General features: G+C 33.3%; 2 protein-coding genes, 1 non-coding gene and 2 pseudogenes across 4 annotated transcripts; 4 read left to right on the top strand and 1 right to left on the bottom strand.

Annotated features, from left to right (window-relative positions):
* The first annotated feature begins 48 nt into the window (after positions 1-48).
* LOC111290903 (cucumisin-like) lies at positions 49-3,593 on the top strand (annotated as a pseudogene).
* A 6,664-nt stretch (positions 3,594-10,257) lies between these two features.
* Positions 10,258-13,849, top strand: LOC111290070 (subtilisin-like protease SBT4.3; annotated as a pseudogene).
* Positions 13,850-14,316: 467 nt separating this feature from the next.
* TRNAK-CUU (transfer RNA lysine (anticodon CUU)) lies at positions 14,317-14,389 on the top strand. The gene has a single exon. It is a non-coding gene; the product is annotated as a tRNA-Lys (tRNA).
* Positions 14,390-14,456: 67 nt separating this feature from the next.
* Positions 14,457-17,158, top strand: LOC111291214 (eukaryotic translation initiation factor 2 subunit alpha homolog). The gene is made up of 7 exons (XM_022882847.2): positions 14,457-14,988; positions 15,579-15,635; positions 15,716-15,802; positions 15,883-16,029; positions 16,140-16,244; positions 16,511-16,609; positions 16,756-17,158. The coding sequence occupies exons 1-7, from the start codon at positions 14,617-14,619 to the stop codon at positions 16,909-16,911; spliced, it is 1,023 nt and encodes a 340-aa protein (XP_022738582.1). The 5' UTR covers positions 14,457-14,616; the 3' UTR covers positions 16,912-17,158.
* A 283-nt stretch (positions 17,159-17,441) lies between these two features.
* On the bottom strand, positions 17,442-20,363 carry LOC111290886 (bifunctional dTDP-4-dehydrorhamnose 3,5-epimerase/dTDP-4-dehydrorhamnose reductase). 2 transcript variants are annotated; one of them, XM_022882392.2, is made up of 2 exons: positions 19,718-20,363; positions 17,442-18,153 (listed from the first exon to the last, which is right to left on the bottom strand). In XM_022882392.2, exons 1-2 carry the CDS (start codon positions 20,165-20,167, stop codon positions 17,869-17,871), a joined length of 735 nt encoding a protein of 244 aa, XP_022738127.2. In that variant the 5' UTR covers positions 20,168-20,363; the 3' UTR covers positions 17,442-17,868. The 2 variants fall into 2 exon arrangements, with proteins under 2 accessions (XP_022738127.2, XP_022738126.2); XM_022882391.2 differs by lacking the exon at positions 17,442-18,153 and adding an exon at positions 18,426-19,196 and having other exon boundaries at positions 19,718-20,305.
* Between the last annotated feature and the right edge of the window lie 802 nt (positions 20,364-21,165).

The following is a 21,165-nucleotide window of genomic DNA, read 5'->3' as shown; positions in this document are numbered from 1 at the left end:
TTCAACAAGGTTAATTGAGCTAGCGTTTTTCACTGAAGTTTATCATCAATGGCGAAGAAGGGGCTGATTTCGATCCTTTACTCGCTGTTGTTTGCAGCATTCCTGTTGAATTCCAATGCGGCCAGTGCCAATGAGAGAAAAGTAAAAGTTTTTGCTTGTTAGCTATTTGGTTTTGTATATTTGAACTGCTTTTTTGGGTAGGTTTTGATCACTTGAGCTTATTCTGTTTTTCTTTGTATATAGATTCACATTGCGTACATGGGAGACAGGCCAAAGGGAGATTTTTCTGCTCAAGCAACACATCATTCCATGCTGACCAGCGTCCTTGGAAGGTCTTTTTTTACTAATAGAACAGTGATTTTTGTAGCTATTAAAATAGTTGAGTAGCTGATATATATGTCAAAGAATTAGGATCAGTATTGGAAGCTCACTATCTAATAGAACTATCAGCACGAAAAAACAATGCTCATTAAGCATAATATATTAGTGTCAAAACACTAAGAAACAGGAAAGTATTCGTTTTTAAGTAACATTTAGATTTCTTCTATCACAGCTCTTCATTAGCCCAAGAATCGTTAGTCTAAAGTTATAGGAGCTTCAATGCATTTGCAGCTAAACTGACTGAGGAAGAAGTTAAAATGTTCTCAGGTGAGATGATCAAACAAGTCATAATTGATAAAATTAGAAGCAAATTTTCATGATCATCATGGCCCCTACTAAACGAAAACTAAATTGGGATGCAGATCTGGATGGAGTACTTAGAGTGATTCCAAATCATATACTACAGCTTCACACTACAAGGTCATGGGATTTTCTTGGTTTCAGCCAAAGCAATGTTGGAGCCCAGCTTGAAGGAGATGTTGTTATTGGGCTTCTTGATACAGGTGAATAAATTGAATATATAGACTGCTTTGGCCTTATCACAGATCAAGCTCATTTCAATGGGGCTTCTCGGTTTATAGGAATCTGGCCTGAACATGAGAGCTTTAATAGCCAACGACTTAGTGCTCCACCATCCAAATGGAAAGGAACATGTCAAGGGGCCAACTTTACCTGCAACAGGTGAATTCAAGTCTATACTATATAAAAAGCATTAAATTATGCAATGTGGACAACTAATGAAATGAATTTGGCAACACAGCAAGATCATTGGAGGGCGTTACTACAATAGTGAGAACTGGTACTTTGAAGGTGACTTCAAGTCTCCCAGAGACTCTGAGGGACATGGGACGCATACTTCCTCAACTGCAGCAGGTGACAGAGTGTCCGGAGCAAGTTTCTATGGGCTAGCTAATGGAACTGCAAGAGGTGGAGTTCCTGGTGCAAGGATTGCCATGTACAAGGTTTGCTGGTCCTTTGGATGTGCATCTGCAGATATCCTTGCAGCATTTGACGATGCCATAGCAGATGGTGTTGATATCATATCAGTGTCCCTTGGTAATTTATTTCCACTGTCTTACGATGAAGACCCCATTGCTATTGGTGCTTTCCATGCCATGAAATATGGCATATTGACCTCAAATTCTGCCGGTAATTTGGGGCCACGGCCATATTCAGTCAGAAACTACGCACCTTGGACATTGACTGTTGCTGCAAGCACCATTGACAGAAAATTTGTCACCAGATTGGTGCTTGGCAATGGACAAAGTTACACTGTGAGTACTTTACCTCCATCAAGTGCCCTGTAGCCTTGCTTGAGATTAATCTATGCTGATATTGTATGTTTTATCCTTCAAGGGACCTTCCGTTAACAGCTTTGAACTCCATGGGAAGACGTATCCATTGATTTGGGGAGGAGATGCGGCCAATTATTCTGCAGGCTCCAGCCCAGATCTTTCAAAATATTGTTTCGATGGTTACATGAATTCTTACCAGGTGGTAGGTAAGATTGTTTTTTGTGAAACTATCTCGGACGGCACTGGCATTCTTGATGCAAGTGGAGTAGGCACCATCATGGCTACTTCTAGATATCAAGATTTTGCTTTCAGTTTCCCATTGCCCGCTGCTGTGATAAGCACAGAAGATGGTCAACAAATTCTAGATTACATCAGATTAGCAGAGTAAACATATCTTCCCAACAAATATTTTAATGCATGGGTCAATTTATGGGAATTCTAGTATATAAGCACGGAAGCTTATAGAAGGTTACCTTTTCAGGAATCCAGAAGCAACTATTATGTTTGGAGAGACATGGAAAGATGTAATGGCACCATATGTTGTATCATTCTCTTCTAGAGGACCCAACCCCATCACTCCAGACATTCTCAAGGTACTTAGAGGCTAAGTGGCATTTCTTTAATTTTGAACATTCTTTTTGCCTGTTATTTATTGATTTATTTTTTTTGTTTAGAACAACTCTTCTGATCTTGAATGCATAATTTGCAGCCTGATCTCACTGCTCCTGGTGTGGACATTATCGCTGCTTGGTCTCCTGTTGCACCGCCTTCCGTTGCTTGGGAAGACCCCAGGAGTGTGAACTACAACATAATATCTGGCACATCCATGTCTTGTCCTCATGCCAGTGGTGCTGCTGCCTATGTTAAGGCTGCCCACCCTGACTGGTCCCCTGCTGCCATCAAATCTGCCCTTATGACAACAGGTAAGGATATATATATATATATATATATATATATAATCAAATCTGCCCTTATGACAACAGGTAAGGATATATATATATATATATATATGTATGTATGTATGTATATATGTGTGTGTGTGTGCGCGCGCTTGTAAATGACACAAATGATGGAAAGTTATTCACATCTTGCCTTTGCAGCAACCGTCATGGATTCAAGCAGGCATGAAGACCTTGAATTTGCTTATGGGTCTGGCCAGATCGACCCAGCACATGCAATTGATCCTGGACTTGTCTATGATACAAATGAGACAGATTACATTAACTTCCTTTGCAAGCAAGGCTACAACACAACAACTGTAAGACTCATTACTGGCGACTACAACAGTGTATGTACCAGCACTGTGATTGGACGAGCTTGGGATCTCAACTACCCTTCATTCTCTCTGGCCGTGGAAGATGGCATGCAAATTAATGGTGTTTTTACCAGGACAGTTACCAATGTCGGGCCAGCAAACTTAACCTACACTGTTAGGCAGTACTCTCCTCCCAATTTCTCCATTAGTGTGGAACCAAACGCTCTGTCATTCTCAACTGTTGGAGAGAAGAAATCATTCACCGTGAAAGTTACCGGTGGATACATTACACAGCAAAAGATCATGTCGGGTGCGATCATATGGACAGATCAATATCAGAAATATCAAGTGAGGAGCCCAGTTGTGGTCTACAATGTTCTAAAAGGTCATACTTACTTTCCTCCAGAGACATCAACGTTTGAGGAGAAACTATCGTTCCAAGGTCCTTCCATGTACAAAAAAAATGGAATCCTTGGCCGCAACTAAGAACCATTTCCCATTTCTGGCAACTTGCATTCAAGGTTTTTTGCGCATTTGACTTTGGTATATCTAAATGATTGAAATAAGACAGCATGGAAATAACTATATCTGAAATTGCATTTTTTTTCTTCCTTTTCTCTCATTTTCTCAAGAAGTGAGAAAGTTTTTACTTATAGAGATGCCTAGGGTTGTATTTACTACTTGCTAGCATAAATTACTGTTGTTTGCAATAAAATTTGAAATGTCCCCATAAATTCGTACCAAAGTCATCCCAACGAGGAAAAAAGAAAAAAAAAAAAACTAATCAATATAATTCATAGAAAAAATGTTGGATATTCCCCATTTTCAGAGGGTTATAACTTATAATTTCCCACATTGTAAGAAGAGCTGGTTTGAAAAAAAAAGAAGGTGCAATTAAGAATTAATTATTACCTAAAAAACTCAAAATTAACATTTACATATCTCTTAATTTAGAATAATAAAATAAAATAAATTTATTATATTTAATAATAGTAATAAAACAAATTAAATTTTAATTAAATCAACATGCATTAATATCTAGATTTTTAAATTATAAAACATTACAAATAAAATTAAATGAAATCTACGTGCATTAATATTTTATCAAATAAAATCAAATGTGTATTAATATTTTATCAAATAAAATCATATTTAATGAAATATAAGTCTATAAATCAAATATAAATTAATAAAATATTTTATTCAATTAATTTAATTATGAAGAATTAATTTGATATATTTGCTTTTTATATTAATACATAAAATATATCAATTACTCAAATTGATACTATATTTAATCAAATATAAATGTATCAAATAATTGATTAGAGAATAAATTATTTTATAATTGTAATTGTAGTATTTATTATATTATTAATTATATATTGATTTATTTAATTTGTTAAATTAAGAAATTTTTAAAATTTTAATACTTTTAATATAAATTGAATTGAGAGTGATTCAAAATCAATAGTAAAAACATAAATTTAGTCAATTAATAAGATAATTTCAAATTATAAAAATTAATATTAAAATACTAAAAATTACGAGTGAATAATGGTTTAACAATGACAAATTGATTGATATTAAAATATTTTATTTTGTTATTAATATTTAGAGATCCCTTAATTTAGAATAATAAAATAAAATAAATTTATTATATTTAATAATGACAATAAAACAAATTAAATTTTAATTAAATCAACGTGCATTAATATCAAATAATAAAATTATAAAACGTTACAAATGAAAATGAATGAAATCAACGTGTATTAATATTTATCAAATAAAATCATATTTAATGAAATATAAATATATAAATCAAATATAAATTAATAAAATATTTTATTCCATTAATTTTAAAATAAAGAATTAATTTTATAAATTTACTTTATGTATTTACACATGAAATATATTATGAAATACATCAATTACTCAAACGGATACTATATTTAATCAAATATAAATGTATCAAATAATTAATTAGAGAATTAATTACTTTATAGTTGTAATTGTAGTATTTATTAATTTAGTAATTATATATTGATTGATTTAATTTGTCAAAATAAGAAATTTTTAAAATTTTAATATTTTTAATATGAATTGAATTGAGAGTGATTTAAAATCAATAATAAAAATATAAATATAATCAATTTAGTTTTTTTGAATTATATTTGCTTTATATATTTACATATGAAATACATCAATTACTTGATATTATATTTAATCAAATATAAATGTATTAAATAATTGATTAGAGAATTAACTATTTTATAATTGTAATTGTAGTATTTATTAATTTATTGATTATATATTGATTGATTTAATTTGTCAAATTAAGAAATTTTTAAAATTTTAATACTTTTAATATAAATTGAATTGAGAGTGATTTAAAGTTAATAATAAAAAGATAAATATAATCAATTTAGTTTTTTAAAATTATTTTTAAATTAAAAATATGTTAAATAAAATAAAATATATTTATTAGATGTCATGTAATAATTTTTTAAAATGTTTATATGTCAATATTTTAAGCCATCCACATAAAATTTTTTTCATTTTTGCCAAAAGTTTTGACTTTTATATGTTTATATAAGATATAAAATATATATTTAGAATATATATATATATATATATTTATATATGAATATGCATATATCATTATCTATTGAGGGTTGTCAATTACTCGAGCGTTGATATTGTAATTGGCCCAAATTAGGTGCTTCATTATATTACCAACCAAATGGAAAATGTTTTGAGATTTTTTTTGCATTTGAAATTGTAAAAAATTAAATCTTATAATTAAAATAAAGAATCAAATACTCTACCAATACCAATAGATTCTTCGGTTGATGATTGAGTTTTTAATGAATTTGATTTTTTTTACGAATTTATTAGGTTGCAAAGAATTGTGAATTCGTTTTAATTTTAAGACTGTTAAATATTTTTCAGTTGCATAATGATTTACTTGCTTTGCCTTTTTTTTTTAATAAATTAATTGTTCGATTTATAATTTATTACATTTGGCATTTTCATTTGTCAATTTACTATCATAACTAAAATACGTAAATAATATGATGATTGTCTTATTAAGAGTTCGTTTGAATAAATATTGAAATTAGTTCTGATGAGTTTGAAAATAACGAAATGAAATTAATTATTGTAATGATAAAATTAAAATCAATTATGGAATATATGTTTGAATGCAAAAACAACGATAACAATTGATGATGATAACGAAAAATGATCATTAAAAACTTTACTTTAAAAGTATATTGATCAATTATTTTATATATATTTTATGTTATTTATAACATTTAAAATCTTAAAATTTTATTCTCAATCAAAATATTAATATTATTAATATAGTTTATTTTTATATATTAAAATTTATTTATTAACTTATTATATAATAAAAATTATTTATTATATTAAATTAATAAAGTTATTTTAATATTTTTAAATAAAAATTAAAAAAAAAAACAATGGCATGATATTTTTAGGGGAAAAAACGAAAAAAAAAAAAAGAGTGAATGGCAAAATTGAAAAAGGAAGCCCGGTGGAAGACACAAAAGCACACTGGACAAAAAAGTTTTAATGAAAATATGGAGTTACTATTGCCTCACTGGACCTCTTCAGCGGAATCCAAACACCATTACAGCATGGTTGAGCTCAAAAAATATATTAAAATTTCACCGTAACGCCACTCCGGTTGGATCCAAATGGACCCTTATTATTATACAACTTCTTATGTCTCGAGCAAGTTAGCAAAGAGTTACGAAACTTTTAACTTCCATCAAGTTTGAATTAATGAGTTTGTAAATTTTAAGTTGTTGCATAATTAAAATCAAGTCTTAATATAGAAAAACCAATCATTTGAACTTTCAAGAGATGAAAAGGGACATTTTTCGTCCACCAAGATTATTAATTTCTTGTTGCTTTAGCTTTATTCTATATTTCCGCTTGGTCAATTTGTTTGATTGATAGTAACTTAGATTTTTTTTGGACGCAAATAGTGAAAGGCTTCGGTAAATACAATAGATGCAAGAGAGCTAGGGTCAGTCCTTCTAGTTATGCATCTTCCTTAAAGACGGTAGAAGAGACTTGTGTCATGGAAAAGGCAAAAAAGTTTATGGCAAACCTAGTGACTGAATTCCCTAGCTTTTTGATGATGGTGAATGAGTCCCATGTTTCGGATTACTTTACATTGGTAAATCTCAAGTTCTTTTCAAACCTATGATTTTATAAGTATATTTGGATCGGCACTGATCTGCATGCCTAATTTCTTTGATGACAGCATTTACCAAAGGAATTCTATAAATTGCATTTGCCGAGCAACGATACCAAAGTACGATTGGTTGATGAAAGTGGAAATGAATACGAAACACAATTGTTGCAGAAACAACTGCAATGAGTGGATGGAAGAAATTTTCTGGGATCACGGGTTCGTTCCTGGCAATGTTTTAGTTTTTCATCTGATTGACCCCTCCGACTCCAAATTTAAGGCATTGAGTTGAGCTCTTTTTTAATAGTGCTTGATGAGTTTAGCAGTCATTGCTTCTTTGTAATATTCTCTAGTTGATATTAATAAATGAGGCATTCAAAAAAAGAAAAAAAAGAGTGAAATCCCTAATCAGTTGTTGGTTTTACAGATGTTACTTTGAAAGTCTTAATAGAAGATTTTATGTGTATGCAAGTGGACGTTTTGATGGAAATGACAAAAAAAATCATAATCAATGTAGTTCACTAGTGCTTTTAGGAGATACTAATTTGAAAAACTTAATAGATGATAAACTTTGTTTGCAATGAGTTAGAGAAAAACATATGGTGAAGCTCCTCAGATGTGCGAAATTTTATGGCCAAGTTGGGATTTGATCAAAGTTGAACGTAAAAGTTCAGACTTTTTGGTAATTTGTTTGAAAATCCAAGCCCATCCTCTTAAAAGGCTAGTTTATGAACTTTCTTTAATTTATGCTCTCTTAAGCTTTAATGCTTGTCCACTTCTGACTTTCATGTGTTATAGTTGATGAAATCTCTTTCTTTGAGATCAAAAACTTTGGAGTGCACACATGTTTTTGTGAATCTTACAGACAAGCTAGGGATGAAACTAGTGACATGGACTTTCTGATTGTTTGGTTAAAATCCTCCCATAAGGTTTAGATTTGCAGACTTGATTTACTTGTATTCTTGTAGGTGTATGTTTTACGAGACGACAATGACCTCATGTCTTGCAGCAGCAACTCTGTGCTTGGTTCATGTTTGTTGGTTCATATTTGTCCGAATCTGCTTTTGCTTTTAGCAAAGTGAAGTTCTGAGGATTTTGCCAACGGAGTTGGTAGATCGATGTGTCTTAACTAAGCTCTCAAAGGACTTTCAGATCAAGTATTATGAACTTTGTTGCACTAAAAAAATCACTTCTTCATAATCCCCGCGTTGAAAGGCGTATGCCTGGCTTGATTGAAGCATTTGTGGTTGAGATTCTTCTTGTCGTTGATCGTCTTGAAAAGATTAAGCTTAAACCGTCACAGGTTTGTAAGCTTGTATGGATAATTATGTTTAATTGCTAAATTAATAAACTTGAATTATTTTGTGTAAGAACATTATTGTTTTGTCTTAACAAATGTATTAGTAACAAATCATTCCTCCTTGTCATTTTTTGTTTACTCGCCGGTAATTCAAATTAATGCAAACTGTCTAAACATTTCGATCTTTGAAATTATAACAGGTAGCAAAATGAATATTGTCAATTAGATGAACCTTTTACAATTAAGGACATTTGTGGATTAACCTTAAGGACAATTGATAACAAAGTTTACAAATAAATTTGACTACGTGATTTTTTTTTTTTAATGATTTCTATCATATTAGTTATCTGATTGAAGAGGATATTACGTGTATAAATTTTTTTAAACATGTAATTTTTAATTATCAATTTCAATAACATATCAATTGATTCAAAAAATTATAAAAATTAAATTCATTATAGTATAAAAAACTAAAACTAAAACTACATGTTTAAGATAAAATAATAGAACACCGGAATTTTGACTTTAATTTTAAAAAAGATATGTGCTTTTAGATTAGGTGTGGTCATATGATAAAAATAATAATGAATTATTAGAAAAGGTTATATATACTTGTCTAATATTTTCATTTTACACACTTACATAGTATATAAATTTTAAAAATTCTATTATATCCTACGTAAAAAATTTAGTATTTTTCATTTAAGGTTCCTCAAATAAGAAGTAAGCATGTGAAACAAATGTACGAGATGAGTGTTATGTAGCATTGCCCTTAATTATTAAATTAAACTTGAATTGTTTTTGTGTAAGAAAATATTGTATTGTCCTACCAAATGATTTTTTTTTTTTTATACTTTTATTTACTAGCTAGTAGTTCAAATCAAAACACTAATACCGAAGGCCGGTCTTGGGATGTATAAAAGGTAGCAAATAATATTCCTGAATGATTGCGACATGAGTAAATTTTTTTATTTAAACATTTGATGAAAATTTTTGGACGCGTTTTTTAAAGATTATCAGCTTTCCAGGAAAATCAATTAAGCATAGTGTTTCTTGACATTCACGGAATCAACAAAGAAGTTCTACGGAGACAAGTGACCAAAATGAAAATTAATTCAATGAGATGACAAAACAATTTAATAAAAGATAACATGGAATTTGATGAACCTTCTTGTATCCTCATGAGAGACAGCAACGTTTTGGTTTTGGAGACATTAACGACCACAACAAAAACAATCGACTTTCCTGTTATCATTTTCCCTCAACCGAAAATTCTAAAGATTTGTTTATGGGAAAGATTTAAATGAAATTTTTTAAATGAAGTTTATAAAGTTCATAATTAAAAATAATTAAATAAAAATTAAAATCGATAAATTAAAAAATTTTGTTGTATAAATTAAGTGTATAAAATTTTAAAGAAATTTGATATATATTTTTATATAAACCTTTTTAATAAAAATTTGATAAAATTTTTATTATTGAATAAATATCAAGTTTAAATTATAAAAAATATTTTTAATAATTTTTTTATGCATATTATTAATTTTCATAATAAATCTATCCATTTAAATTTTTAATTTTTTTTTTTCAAACTTTACTTAAAAAATTTCATATAAGTGTTCTCCTGTATAAAAACTTGGCGACAACTGCAAAAACTCGAAACAAAGAAGCTGGCCTTGTGCTTCACAAAAAAAGCCGTACATACCAACGTAACAATTATCGGAACGTACTCCTATAAATACCACTCTTCTTTTAAAACTTTTCACATCAAGTTAAGCTTGTGTTTTGTTTTAGCAGCAATATGGCGAAGAAAGGGCTGGTTTCGCCTATTTACTCGTTGCTGTTTCTAGCATTTTTGTCCATAAATTGCCTTGCAGCCGATGCCAATGAGAGGAAGGTGATATTGTTTGCTTTAGTTAATCAGTATTCTTGTGCATGTGCAATGGTTTTGCATAAGTTTTCACTAAAAAGGGCCGTTTCCTTTTTTGTATAGGTTCACATTGTGTACATGGGAGGCCGCCCAAAGGGAGAATTCTCAGCTGCAACTACCCACCATTCCATGCTTCAGGGAGTCCTCGGAAGGTTCTTAGTCCTAAAGCTATTAAAAGTGGAATTCATTTACGTTTGAAGCATTGTCTGAGTAGATACATTGTCAATGCATTCTCATTTTCCTTATAAATAAAATTTAAAATTCTAATTAATACATGGTTACTCGGATGATTATACATCAAATACTAGTATAAATATTTGAAAATGACAGGAAACTTAAGCAAGATCAACCCAAAGCTTAGTCCATCTAGCAGGTTTGGATTCAATTTTTCATACCTGCAAACCATTTCTTTACCCTCAGACTTCAACATTCTTTGCCAAAAAAAAAAAAGAACAGACCATGCCTCAATGCACAACAACCATAGTATTACTATTAGAACCAAGAAAACAGGGTAAACATATTCCTTCTCTAACGTTTAATAATTTTCTTCGTCTGCAGCGCTTCATCAGCCAAGAAATCGCTAATTTATAGCTACTTAAGCTTCAACGGATTTGCAGCTAAATTGACAGATGAAGAAGTTTGAAGGTTCTCAGGTAAGATCATCAAATACTGACATTTAATAACTAAGAATAAAATCTCATCTCTATATATAATCTGTAGTGAAACTCAATAAATAAATGATGACTGCGATGCAGAAATGGAAGGTGTAATTAGAGTGATTCCAAATCATATACTAAAACTTCATACTACAAGGTCATGGGACTTCATTGGTTTTACCAATGACAATGTTGGAGCGAAACTTGAAGGAGATGTTGTCGTTGGACTTCTTGATACAGGTAAATGAATCACACACAAACTGCTATGGTTTTACCAGAAGTCAAGTTTGTCGATAAATATTGAAACTTGTAAATTCCTTTTGTGTTTAGGAATCTGGCCTGAACATGAGAGCTTCAATAGCCAAGAACTTGGTGCTCCACCTTCCAAATGGAAAGGAACATGTCAAGGAGCCAACTTCACCTGCAATAAGTGAGCTTCCTTTCTCCCTTCACAACTTTCTAATCTGTTCTATCATCAAGAAATTGAAAATATATATATATATATATAGGCCATGGATGTTATGAAGACAAAGGGTTATACAGATTTTTAGGTAAAAAGCATTGATTATTCAATTCAGACAACTAATAAAATGAATTTGGCAACACAGCAAGATCATCGGAGGGCGTTACTACAATAGTGACGACTGGTATGATGGTGAATTCAAGTCTCCCAGAGACTCTGAGGGACATGGGACCCATACTTCGTCAACTGCAGCAGGAGACAGGGTGCCTGGAGCAAGCTACTATGGGCTAGCTAATGGAACTGCAAGAGGTGGAGCTCCTGGTGCAAGGATTGCCATATACAAAGTTTGCTGGCTCTTTGGTTGTGCAACTGCAGATATCCTTGCGGCATTTGATGATGCCATAGCAGATGGTGTTGATATCATATCAGTGTCCCTTGGTTCTGACTGGCCATTGGCTTACGATGAAGACCCTATAGCCATTGGTGCTTTCCATGCCATGAAATATGGCATATTGACCTCAAATTCTGCTGGTAATTCCGGACCATGGCCATATTCGGTTTCCAATTATGCTCCTTGGACATTGACTGTTGCCGCAAGCACCATTGACAGAAAATTTGTTGCCAAAGCAGTACTTGGTGATGGACAAGTTTTCACTGTGAGTACAATTGCAGTCACTTTAAGTCCTTTGTTCCTTTTCCTTCAACTAATCAAGCCTGACTTTTGTACATTATCCTTGAAGGGAATTTCCATTAACAGCTTTGAACTTCTTGGAAAATCATATCCCTTGGCCTGGGGAGGAGACGCTGCCAACTACTCTGCAGGTGCCAGCCAGGATCTTTCAAGATATTGTTTCACTGGTTTCTTAAATTCATACAAAGTGGAAGGCAAGATTGTTTATTGTGAAACACTTTGGGACGGTACTGGCGTTCTTCTAGCAAATGGTGTGGGCACCATAATGGCTGACGATGAAATAACCGATTTTGCTTTCAATTACCCATTACCAGCAACACAGATAAGCACATCCGATGGTGAAAAAGTTTTGGACTATATTAGAACAACAGAGTAAACAATTCTTAATACCCATGCTTTTTGAATTGCATCCATTACATTAATTACTTGCTTGTAAGCAAGAAATCATGTTTACTATTTACAATTTTAATGAAAATAAGAAAACAATTTCAGGAATCCGACTGCAACTATTCTGTTAGGAGAGACATGGACAGATTACATGGCGCCTTATATCGTATCATTCTCTTCCAGGGGACCCAACCCTATCACTCCAGACATTCTCAAGGTACTTTAGAGGCTGGAATGCCTTTAATTTTAACATTCTATTATCTGTTATTTTTTCTTTCATAAATCAAAACTAGTCTCTTGAAATCTTGAATGCTTAATGTGTAGCCTGATCTCACTGCCCCTGGTGTTGACATCATTGCTGCTTGGTCTCCTGTTGCACCACCTTCCATTGACTGGGAAGATCCTAGGAGCGTAGAGTATAACATAATCTCTGGTACATCCATGTCTTGTCCTCATGCAAGTGGTGCTGCTGCCTATGTTAAGGCAGCCCACCCTGAATGGTCCGCTGCTGCGATCAAATCCGCCCTCATGACCACAGGTAAAAACTAATGACATATGAAGTCTCTTTTCATGGTGATGTCTCTCTCTAAGTGCAAAATAACATGTAATCTGCCTGTGTTGTCATTTACAGCAACTGTTGTAGACCCGAAGAAACACGAGGATCTTGAGTTCGCTTATGGGTCCGGCCAGATCAACCCAGCACAAGCAAAAGACCCCGGACTTGTTTATGATGCAAATGAGACAGATTACATTAACTTCCTTTGCAAGCAAGGTTACAACACTACAACTGTAAGACTTATCACAGGTGATAACAGCAGTGTATGCACCAGCACCAAACCTGGACCAGCTTGGGATCTCAACTATCCTTCATTCTCTTTAGCTATGGAAGATGGCCAACCAATTTATGGTGTTTTTACCAGGACAGTGACCAATGTTGGCTCACCAACCTCAACTTACACTGGCTTCGCATCCACCCAACCCGGTTTCACCATTGTTGTGGAGCCCAACATACTGTCATTCTCAGCTTTGGGAGAGAAGAAATCCTTCACTGTGAAGGTCTCCGGCCAAAAGATTTCACAGCAACCGATCACATCAGTTAACATAATATGGAAAGATTCGGCTAATAAATATATGGTGAGAAGTCCAGTTGTGGTCTATAATGTTCTCCCTACTCCCTATTCTCCTTACTACTACACGTCTCAAAAGAAACCAACATTCCAACGTCCTTCCATGTATCACAAGAATGCAATCCTTGGACGAAACTAAGCACCATTTCAGGATTTGAGATGTTTGCGTGCATTTGGTGAAGAAGGGCATGCCAGTTTAGTATTTTTGTCCTTAATAGACGTTTGTAAGTTACAAATTCACTATGAATGGTTACAATTAGAAATCACAGTTGTCTTTACCCAATGATCAAGACAAGGGCAGAGAAAATACTGTGAATATTTTGTTGTGGGCCATAGCTTGTTGATGGAACATCGCCGAAAATAAAAATAAATTTTCTCTTGGAAAATTTCATTGTTCTCTCTTTAGTCTTTACTAATTATGAAAAATATCTGCCTGTAAATATTTGAATTGATATTAGGTGTCGTGTATATTGGCATCTCAAATAATTAAGTTCAAACCTCCCTCCTAAATAACAAAAGAAATTATGGAAAATGTTTTACATAACAAATGCTCATATTTCCTGCAAGTCTCCCAGATTAATGGAGGATGGTCGGATTACCTTCGAAGCCCGTCTAGCTCAGTCGGTAGAGCGCAAGGCTCTTAACCTTGTGGTCGTGGGTTCGAGCCCCACGGTGGGCGTTATTTTAACTTTTTAAACTCCTTTTTTTGGTCTTACAATAAGAATAAACCAACAGAAGCATAAGGAGCTTGAACCGACATCGTTTCTTATTAATCTCTTCACCATCTCACCAGTCCTAAAAGTTCTTCTTAAAACCCTAAAGCACAAAGACAAAATCCCCAAAATCAATCAAATAAAGAATCAAATCGAAAGAATAAGGAAAAGAAAATCAATAACTTGAACGAAGATGCCGAACCTTGAATGTCGTATGTATGAAGCGAGGTATCCAGAGGTGGACATGGCGGTAATGATACAAGTCAAGAACATCGCCGACATGGGTGCGTACGTTTCGCTACTAGAATACAACAACATTGAAGGCATGATCTTGTTCTCGGAGCTCTCCCGCCGTCGGATTCGTAGCGTCAGCAGTTTGATCAAGGTGGGCCGAACCGAGCCTGTGATGGTCCTCCGTGTCGACAAGGAAAAGGGTTACATCGATTTGAGTAAGAGGAGAGTTAGCGAAGAAGATATTCAGGCTTGTGAAGAAAGGTATAATAAGAGTAAGCTTGTTCACTCTATTATGCGACATGTCGCCGAGACTTTGGATATCGATTTGGAGGTAATTTTGGTTAATTTTCTTTTTTATTTATTAATCTGTATCTTTGAAATTGAGAGATATTTTTATTTCTATATTTGGTTTATGGGACCTTTAAGTTTTCTTCATTTGGATATGATGAATATTTTTAGCCATGCTTTGTTTGGAAGTAAAATTGGGTTTTATTTTTGGTTGATTGAGGGGATTTTGATCACTGTTTTATGGGTTTTTGGTTTGGAATTTTGCTAAGTGAGAATAAGGGATAGTTGCTAATTGTTTGTAATTAGTGCTTATGTGGAGAATGGGTGTGTTTTTATGACAGAAATACAATAAACAAACCGAATTGGGTGATTTTCTTGATGTAGTTTTTGTTTAAAATGTGTTAATTTTTGTTGACTTTCAGATGGGTTTTATCTAAGTTTCTTTATAGGTTGGTTGCTTTTTTAATACAAACAGTGCGAATTCAAGGATTAAGGTGAAGTTAATATACGTGTGAGGTAGAGTGCAATGAGGAGAAACGAGCATACTGTATGCTTAATTTATATACAGATAGCCAGCGTTAGAAATGATTCTGTCATTAGCATGCAGCAGACTAATGCTAATTACTTGTGAAGGAATTGTACGTGAAAATTGGTTGGCCTCTATACCGGAAATATGGTCATGCTTTTGAGGTAGGAAGTTATGCCTTTCTGTCGAAGTGTCACTTTTTTTCCACATATTGTTATAATGGCCTTAATTTTTATGTTTGCAGGCTTTCAAAATCATTGTGACTGATCCTGATTCTGTCTTGAACAATCTCACATATGAAGTGAAAAAACCTGGCCCTGATGGACAGGAGGTGAAATTTTTTTTTGTAAGATGCATGAAACATCATTATTTCTTCAGCTGGTTTAAGTCTTTAACCATTTCTTCGTTTAGGTGACTGAGGTGGTTCCTGCTGTGACTGAGGAAGTTAAAGATGCTTTGGTAAAAAACATTAGGAGAAGAATGACTCCACAACCTCTGAAGATTCGGGCTGATATTGAAATGAAATGTTTCCAGTTTGATGGTGTTCTTCACATAAAGGTATTATTTGGAGAAACTCTCTCTCTCTCTCTCTCTCTCTCTCTCTCTCTCTCTCTCTCTCTACCTGTGCTTTGCTTGTTGGTTAACAGATATGCATTTTGAATTTGCAGGAGGCCATGCGCAAAGCTGAGGCTGCCGGGAATGATGATTGTCCTGTTAAAATCAAGCTTGTTGCTCCTCCACTTTATGTTCTTACCACTCAAACTCTTGACAAGGTTAGCTTAATGTCTCTTTTCACCCATCTGTAGTGAATTTTTTCTTCTAACTCACCTCTGAAGTGCCAATCCACAGCTTTTATTTCTGAAAGCATTTGGAAGATGATGCTATGGTCTTATAGTTTTTTCTTCTGTTAATTCCGGTGACTGTCATCATTTTTCACTTGATCACGTCGTATTCATACATTGATATTGCCATTGCATATTTGCATGGCTGTTTAACGATTTTTGTTCTAAATTATGTAATACTTTGTTGTGTTGTTCAGGAGCAAGGGATAGCTATTCTGAATAAAGCAATTGCAGCTTGTACTGAAGCAATAGAGCATCACAAGGGAAAACTTGTTGTCAAGGAGCAACCTAGAGCAGTGAGTGTCCATCTTACTACAGATTTGGTCTTTAGTTTAGTCTTAATGTCCTAGCTATGGGGGTTCTCAGTATGGATTTATGTACATTGCGTAATTTGAAATTTTTAATCTTTATCCTGAGATTCTCAAATTTTTTACTGATTTAGGTGAGTGAACGGGATGATAAATTGCTTGCGGAGCACATGGCTAAGTTGCGTAATGATAATGAAGAGGTCAGTGGTGATGAAGATAGTGAAGAAGAGGAAGACACAGGCATGGGAGAGGTTGATGTTGAGAATGCGGGTCATGGAATTATGGAATGAGGTTTCTGCATGCATAAACATGATGGTTACCCTTTTTTTTTTACCAAAACTTATTTCAATTTTCCCCCTTTTATTGCTCTTATCTTCCAGGCAGTTCAAAACCTCTTAAAAGTGTTGCCATGTTGAGTTTTTATTTTTTTTTTATTTTTGCTAATATACAATATCTTTTAGCAAGTTTAATAGAGTGTAGAGATGGACGACCTGTTGATTCACAAATGTTCAAAATCTCGGAAGGTTGTCTTGTTGAGTTCTTTCCTTCCCCTTGTTATAGAAAAGGTTGAGGAGTTTTGATTTTAATGTGTTTTATTTTAAGAATTTTTCTAAATTTTTTTAAAAATCTGATATAAAATACTGAAGAAGTGTATAAAGTATTAACTTATAAGTTCCTTACAAAAAGTATTAACAAAAGGAAATAAAAAATGCTTTCTATATTTTTGAAAAGTCGAAAATGAAAAAAAAAAAAAAAAAGATTCAAATAATAGAACGGATGGAAAAATTATTTCAGTACTATATAAAGAAATACATTCCCATTCAAAATCCAGATCATATTAATTATTTCACAAAAGTAGAAAAACCTAAATCTATTAAAAATAATTTAAAAACTCTCAAATATTTAACTCCCATATTTGATGTATCATATGACTAGTCTATTTCCTCTGTCTGGCCCAAATTAGTTGCCACGTTCGACTTAACATTGGATTAAAAAAATTTACATGCTTTTCATTTTTATGTAATTTTAAAATGATCTAAAAAGTTAAAGGAGTTAGATCTGGCCCAAATTGCTAGAGACTTAACCAAGATTGCTGCTAGTGAGCATGAATAAACTATTCAGTCCACCGAACAGCCCAGTCCAACTCCAAACCCAAAATTATCCAGCTTGACACCATTGCCTGAGTTCTATACTTCTAGTCCAGGCTCCACCCATGAAAATCTCGTGGCTTAGAACCGATTTCCACGTTACCAGGGACTGCCTGCCAGTAGAACAACACGCTTCCTTGGTAATACTGCCAACCGACACCTCCATCTTCTTTGCTTCTTCGGCTCTCGACAAACTGAAATTCCAGCGCCATGGCCATGCCCATGCCCAAACAATCCTTCGCAAAGTAGGCTTTGTTTTCCACCAAGTTGTTGGTCCTTGTGGCTGGATTGAACAAGACTTCGTCCTAACCAACTAGGTTGCTTGATTAAATATTTAAGATTCATATGCCTTTGAAGCTTACTACATCCAGCGGCACTGCAAATCTGCAATAGCTCATAATACTATTCAAGTAAATCTATAATAAAAAATTTTACAATAAGATAATAATAGTAACATTTTTCACAACTTTCTTTGACCGGCTGAAATTTATAGTACTAAACGGGTATCCTGCAAACCCCATTTCAAATCAAAAGGAATCGTTACGACCAAAATTTCTACATTTAAAGTGCCGTATTTTACTTGATGAGAAAGAAAACAAACTAGAAATTGAGCATGAGACAAAGGTTTGATCAAGCCAAGCAAGAGGCAACACCAGTAAACTCAAAATGTATATTATAATTAGATAAACCATTTTCAACTGAGTTATTCAAACGTTAATATGAATACAATATTCAAATACAAAACCAGCAATCCTTTGTGTCATCTGGGCAGAGGTGCGTGCCTATTGCGGAGATTATCACATTCGCATCAACCCACATGAACCAAATTCAATAAACAAAAAAAGGAAAATCAAAGAATTCATAACCTAAATTTTCAAACTCTACTAGTCTCTTGGTTCACCTTGAAGACAAACTTTTTGAGGCACTCCCTAGCAAACAAGACCTCAGGGATTCCTACTTCAGTTTAACAGGGATCAAGCTCCAACAGTCTTCTTATTTGGCTCAAATACATACTTAATAAGAGACTCCTTAATGGATAAGAGTTCAGGGAATTCCTTCTTCAATTTGCTGGCATCAAGTTCATTATTGCTCCTGGGGGCAATGATAACCTTAGCCTGCTCCTCAAGAGTGAAGTTCTTCCAGGTGAAGTTGGAGTCAATGTAGTCACAGTACATTTCTAAAATCTCATTGTGACTGACCACTCCAGGATTTGTAAAGTTCCAAATTCCAGTAAGGTTCCTCTTGGCCATCTCAATTGAAATAGGAAGAAGTTCGTCCAGGATAGTCATCGAGTTAGGAATGTTGACCACCTTATCATATCGAGTGATTTTTGTAATAAAATTCCGAGGATTGGCTAGATCAGACGAAATAGGCATCCTAACACGCAACGTACATACATTCTCATAATTCTTGAGCAACTCCTCCACCTTTTCAATCATTAGCAAAGATCCATTATTAGAACACAGTACAATTCAGATCTAGATGAACAAAACTACAACAAAGAGAAAGGCAAAGCAGATTCAGGACCACTCTACTATACTTCATTTCCAATCAATAATCCTTACTAAATCCTAGAATTTCCAGCCAAAACCAAATATGATCAATGCCAATAGGTGCACTAAAAAGTTATTGACTAAAAAAATAAGGAAAAATGAAAACTTTCTAGCTGAAAATAATGAAATTTTCAATAAAGATTAGAGCTTTCTTCCATATAAACCAATAAACAAACAACCAAATTCATAAATCTAACATAAACAACCCAACAACATTTCCTTGAAATCACAAGATCTGAACAGCCTTAGCATTAACAATTACGAGGAAACAATTTACAACATTAAGAATACACGTGGCAAAACAGATCAAACAGACAAATAATCAGATCTAATAACATAATTCGCAAATTTAGAGGAAAAAATTGAAACTTTTTGTTCAGTTGTTGCTTGCTTACCATAGCCTTAGTCTTAGAATAAAAGGATCCCGTGAAATTCGGAGTATCCTCTTCCTTAAACCCGATACCCGATTGGATCGGATGAGCCGCATCGTACTCAAAGATACAACCCGTAGCATAATTAATTAAGACAAGGCCTTTGTCTCTGCACACGTCAGCAAGGGTAAGAGTCCCGACCACATTGGTTCTGATGGTCTCGACCTTATGGGATTCACACCAGTCGACGTTCGGACGCCCAGTGACTCCGGCGGCATTGAATACATGAGTCGGTTTCACGGCCGCCATGTCGGACTCGAGAGACGGCCGGTTCTCGAGCCGGCCTGAGCCGTACTCGAAGTCGATTCCCTTGGATTCGCAGAGTTTGCCTAATAAACCGCCGATCCAACCAGTTCGACCGTAGATCAGAAACTTAAGTGGTTTCCCTGACGAGCCATTTGCCGGAAACCCCATTAGTTATTTATTTTTAATTTTGGGTTTTCGAACGAGAAATACCAAAGGGAGATTGCAGGTTTAGATTTTCAGGGAGAGAGTGATTCATCGATATATATATACAAAAAAAAATTTGAGGTCCTTATTTTTTTTAATTTTTGTTTGATTTTATTTGATTATTTTCGTTCAATATTAATTGCAAAGATTTGGGATTGACAGTGACGTGTCGGAAACACTAGAAAGAGGTTAGGCTCATGATTAATTCATTTGCTTGAATTTCGCTTCCAAAATTTGTTTTATTAAGCAATTAACATCAACAGATAAAAAGAAAAAAGTTTTTTTTTTTTTGAAATCCCTATTTCTATAGCTAAGGCTCCTTTATTTCCTAATTTTATGATTAATTTATGTATTTGATAACATACCATTGCAATTGCAAATAATAACCTTAACGGTAGTTGAATAATAAAAAATTTAATTTTTTAAATAAAATTTTAATTTTAAATCTTATAAATAAAACAATAAATTTAAAAATTTTTAATTTTTTTATGAGATTCGATTTAATTTAATTTTAAATTAATTTAAATTTAAAATAATTATCGAATACAAAAAAATTATCACTAAAAAAAAATATTAGCCCTATTGTTATTACGAAGAAAAAGATTTGAAAGCTATTGATATCATAATTTTATACGGATGTGCCCCAAATTGAGGGTTGGGAATAAAGAGAAAATTACATGAAAATAAAGAAAAACATGTTCAAGGAAGTTGCTTGCAAATTAAATTGTCAATTGCTGGGAAAATCTTTATCATATTCTTTTGAAAGGTTTTAACCAGTGATAGTGTTGCTTTTTGTTCTTTGTTTGAAAGAAGATTCTGTTTTTTTAATAACAAAAGCAAAATTATACCTTTATTTTCTGAAAAATAAGAGAAACAGCTTTGTTTCCCCGAAATATAATATTTAATTTGTGGTGAGTACAGTAAGATCACATAATAACTAATAAACAATTCTTTTAACACTT

Source organism: Durio zibethinus, chromosome 11 (assembly GCF_047325235.1).
Source record: "Durio zibethinus cultivar Kanyao isolate XHJ-2024 chromosome 11, ASM4732523v1, whole genome shotgun sequence".
In the NCBI taxonomy this organism is placed as follows: Eukaryota; Viridiplantae; Streptophyta; class Magnoliopsida; order Malvales; family Malvaceae; genus Durio; species Durio zibethinus.
Note: the sequence above shows the minus strand (reverse complement) of the source record. Positions and strands in the feature narration are given on the sequence as shown.

What these genes read in the sequence shown, in the direction of transcription:
- LOC111290886 (XM_022882391.2), bottom strand. Translation starts at nt 20,167, where the DNA reads ATGGGGTTTCCGGCAAATGGCTCGTCAGGGAAACCACTTAAGTTTCTG. An exon ending in ATTCTAAGACTAAGGCTATG is followed by an intron (nt 19,197 to 19,717) that starts GTAAGCAAGCAA and finishes ATGATTGAAAAG; the next exon opens with GTGGAGGAGTTGCTCAAGAA.
- LOC111291214 (XM_022882847.2), top strand. Translation starts at nt 14,617, where the DNA reads ATGCCGAACCTTGAATGTCGTATGTATGAAGCGAGGTATCCAGAGGTG. An exon ending in AATATGGTCATGCTTTTGAG is followed by an intron (nt 15,636 to 15,715) that starts GTAGGAAGTTAT and finishes TTATGTTTGCAG; the next exon opens with GCTTTCAAAATCATTGTGAC. An exon ending in CCACTCAAACTCTTGACAAG is followed by an intron (nt 16,245 to 16,510) that starts GTTAGCTTAATG and finishes TGTGTTGTTCAG; the next exon opens with GAGCAAGGGATAGCTATTCT.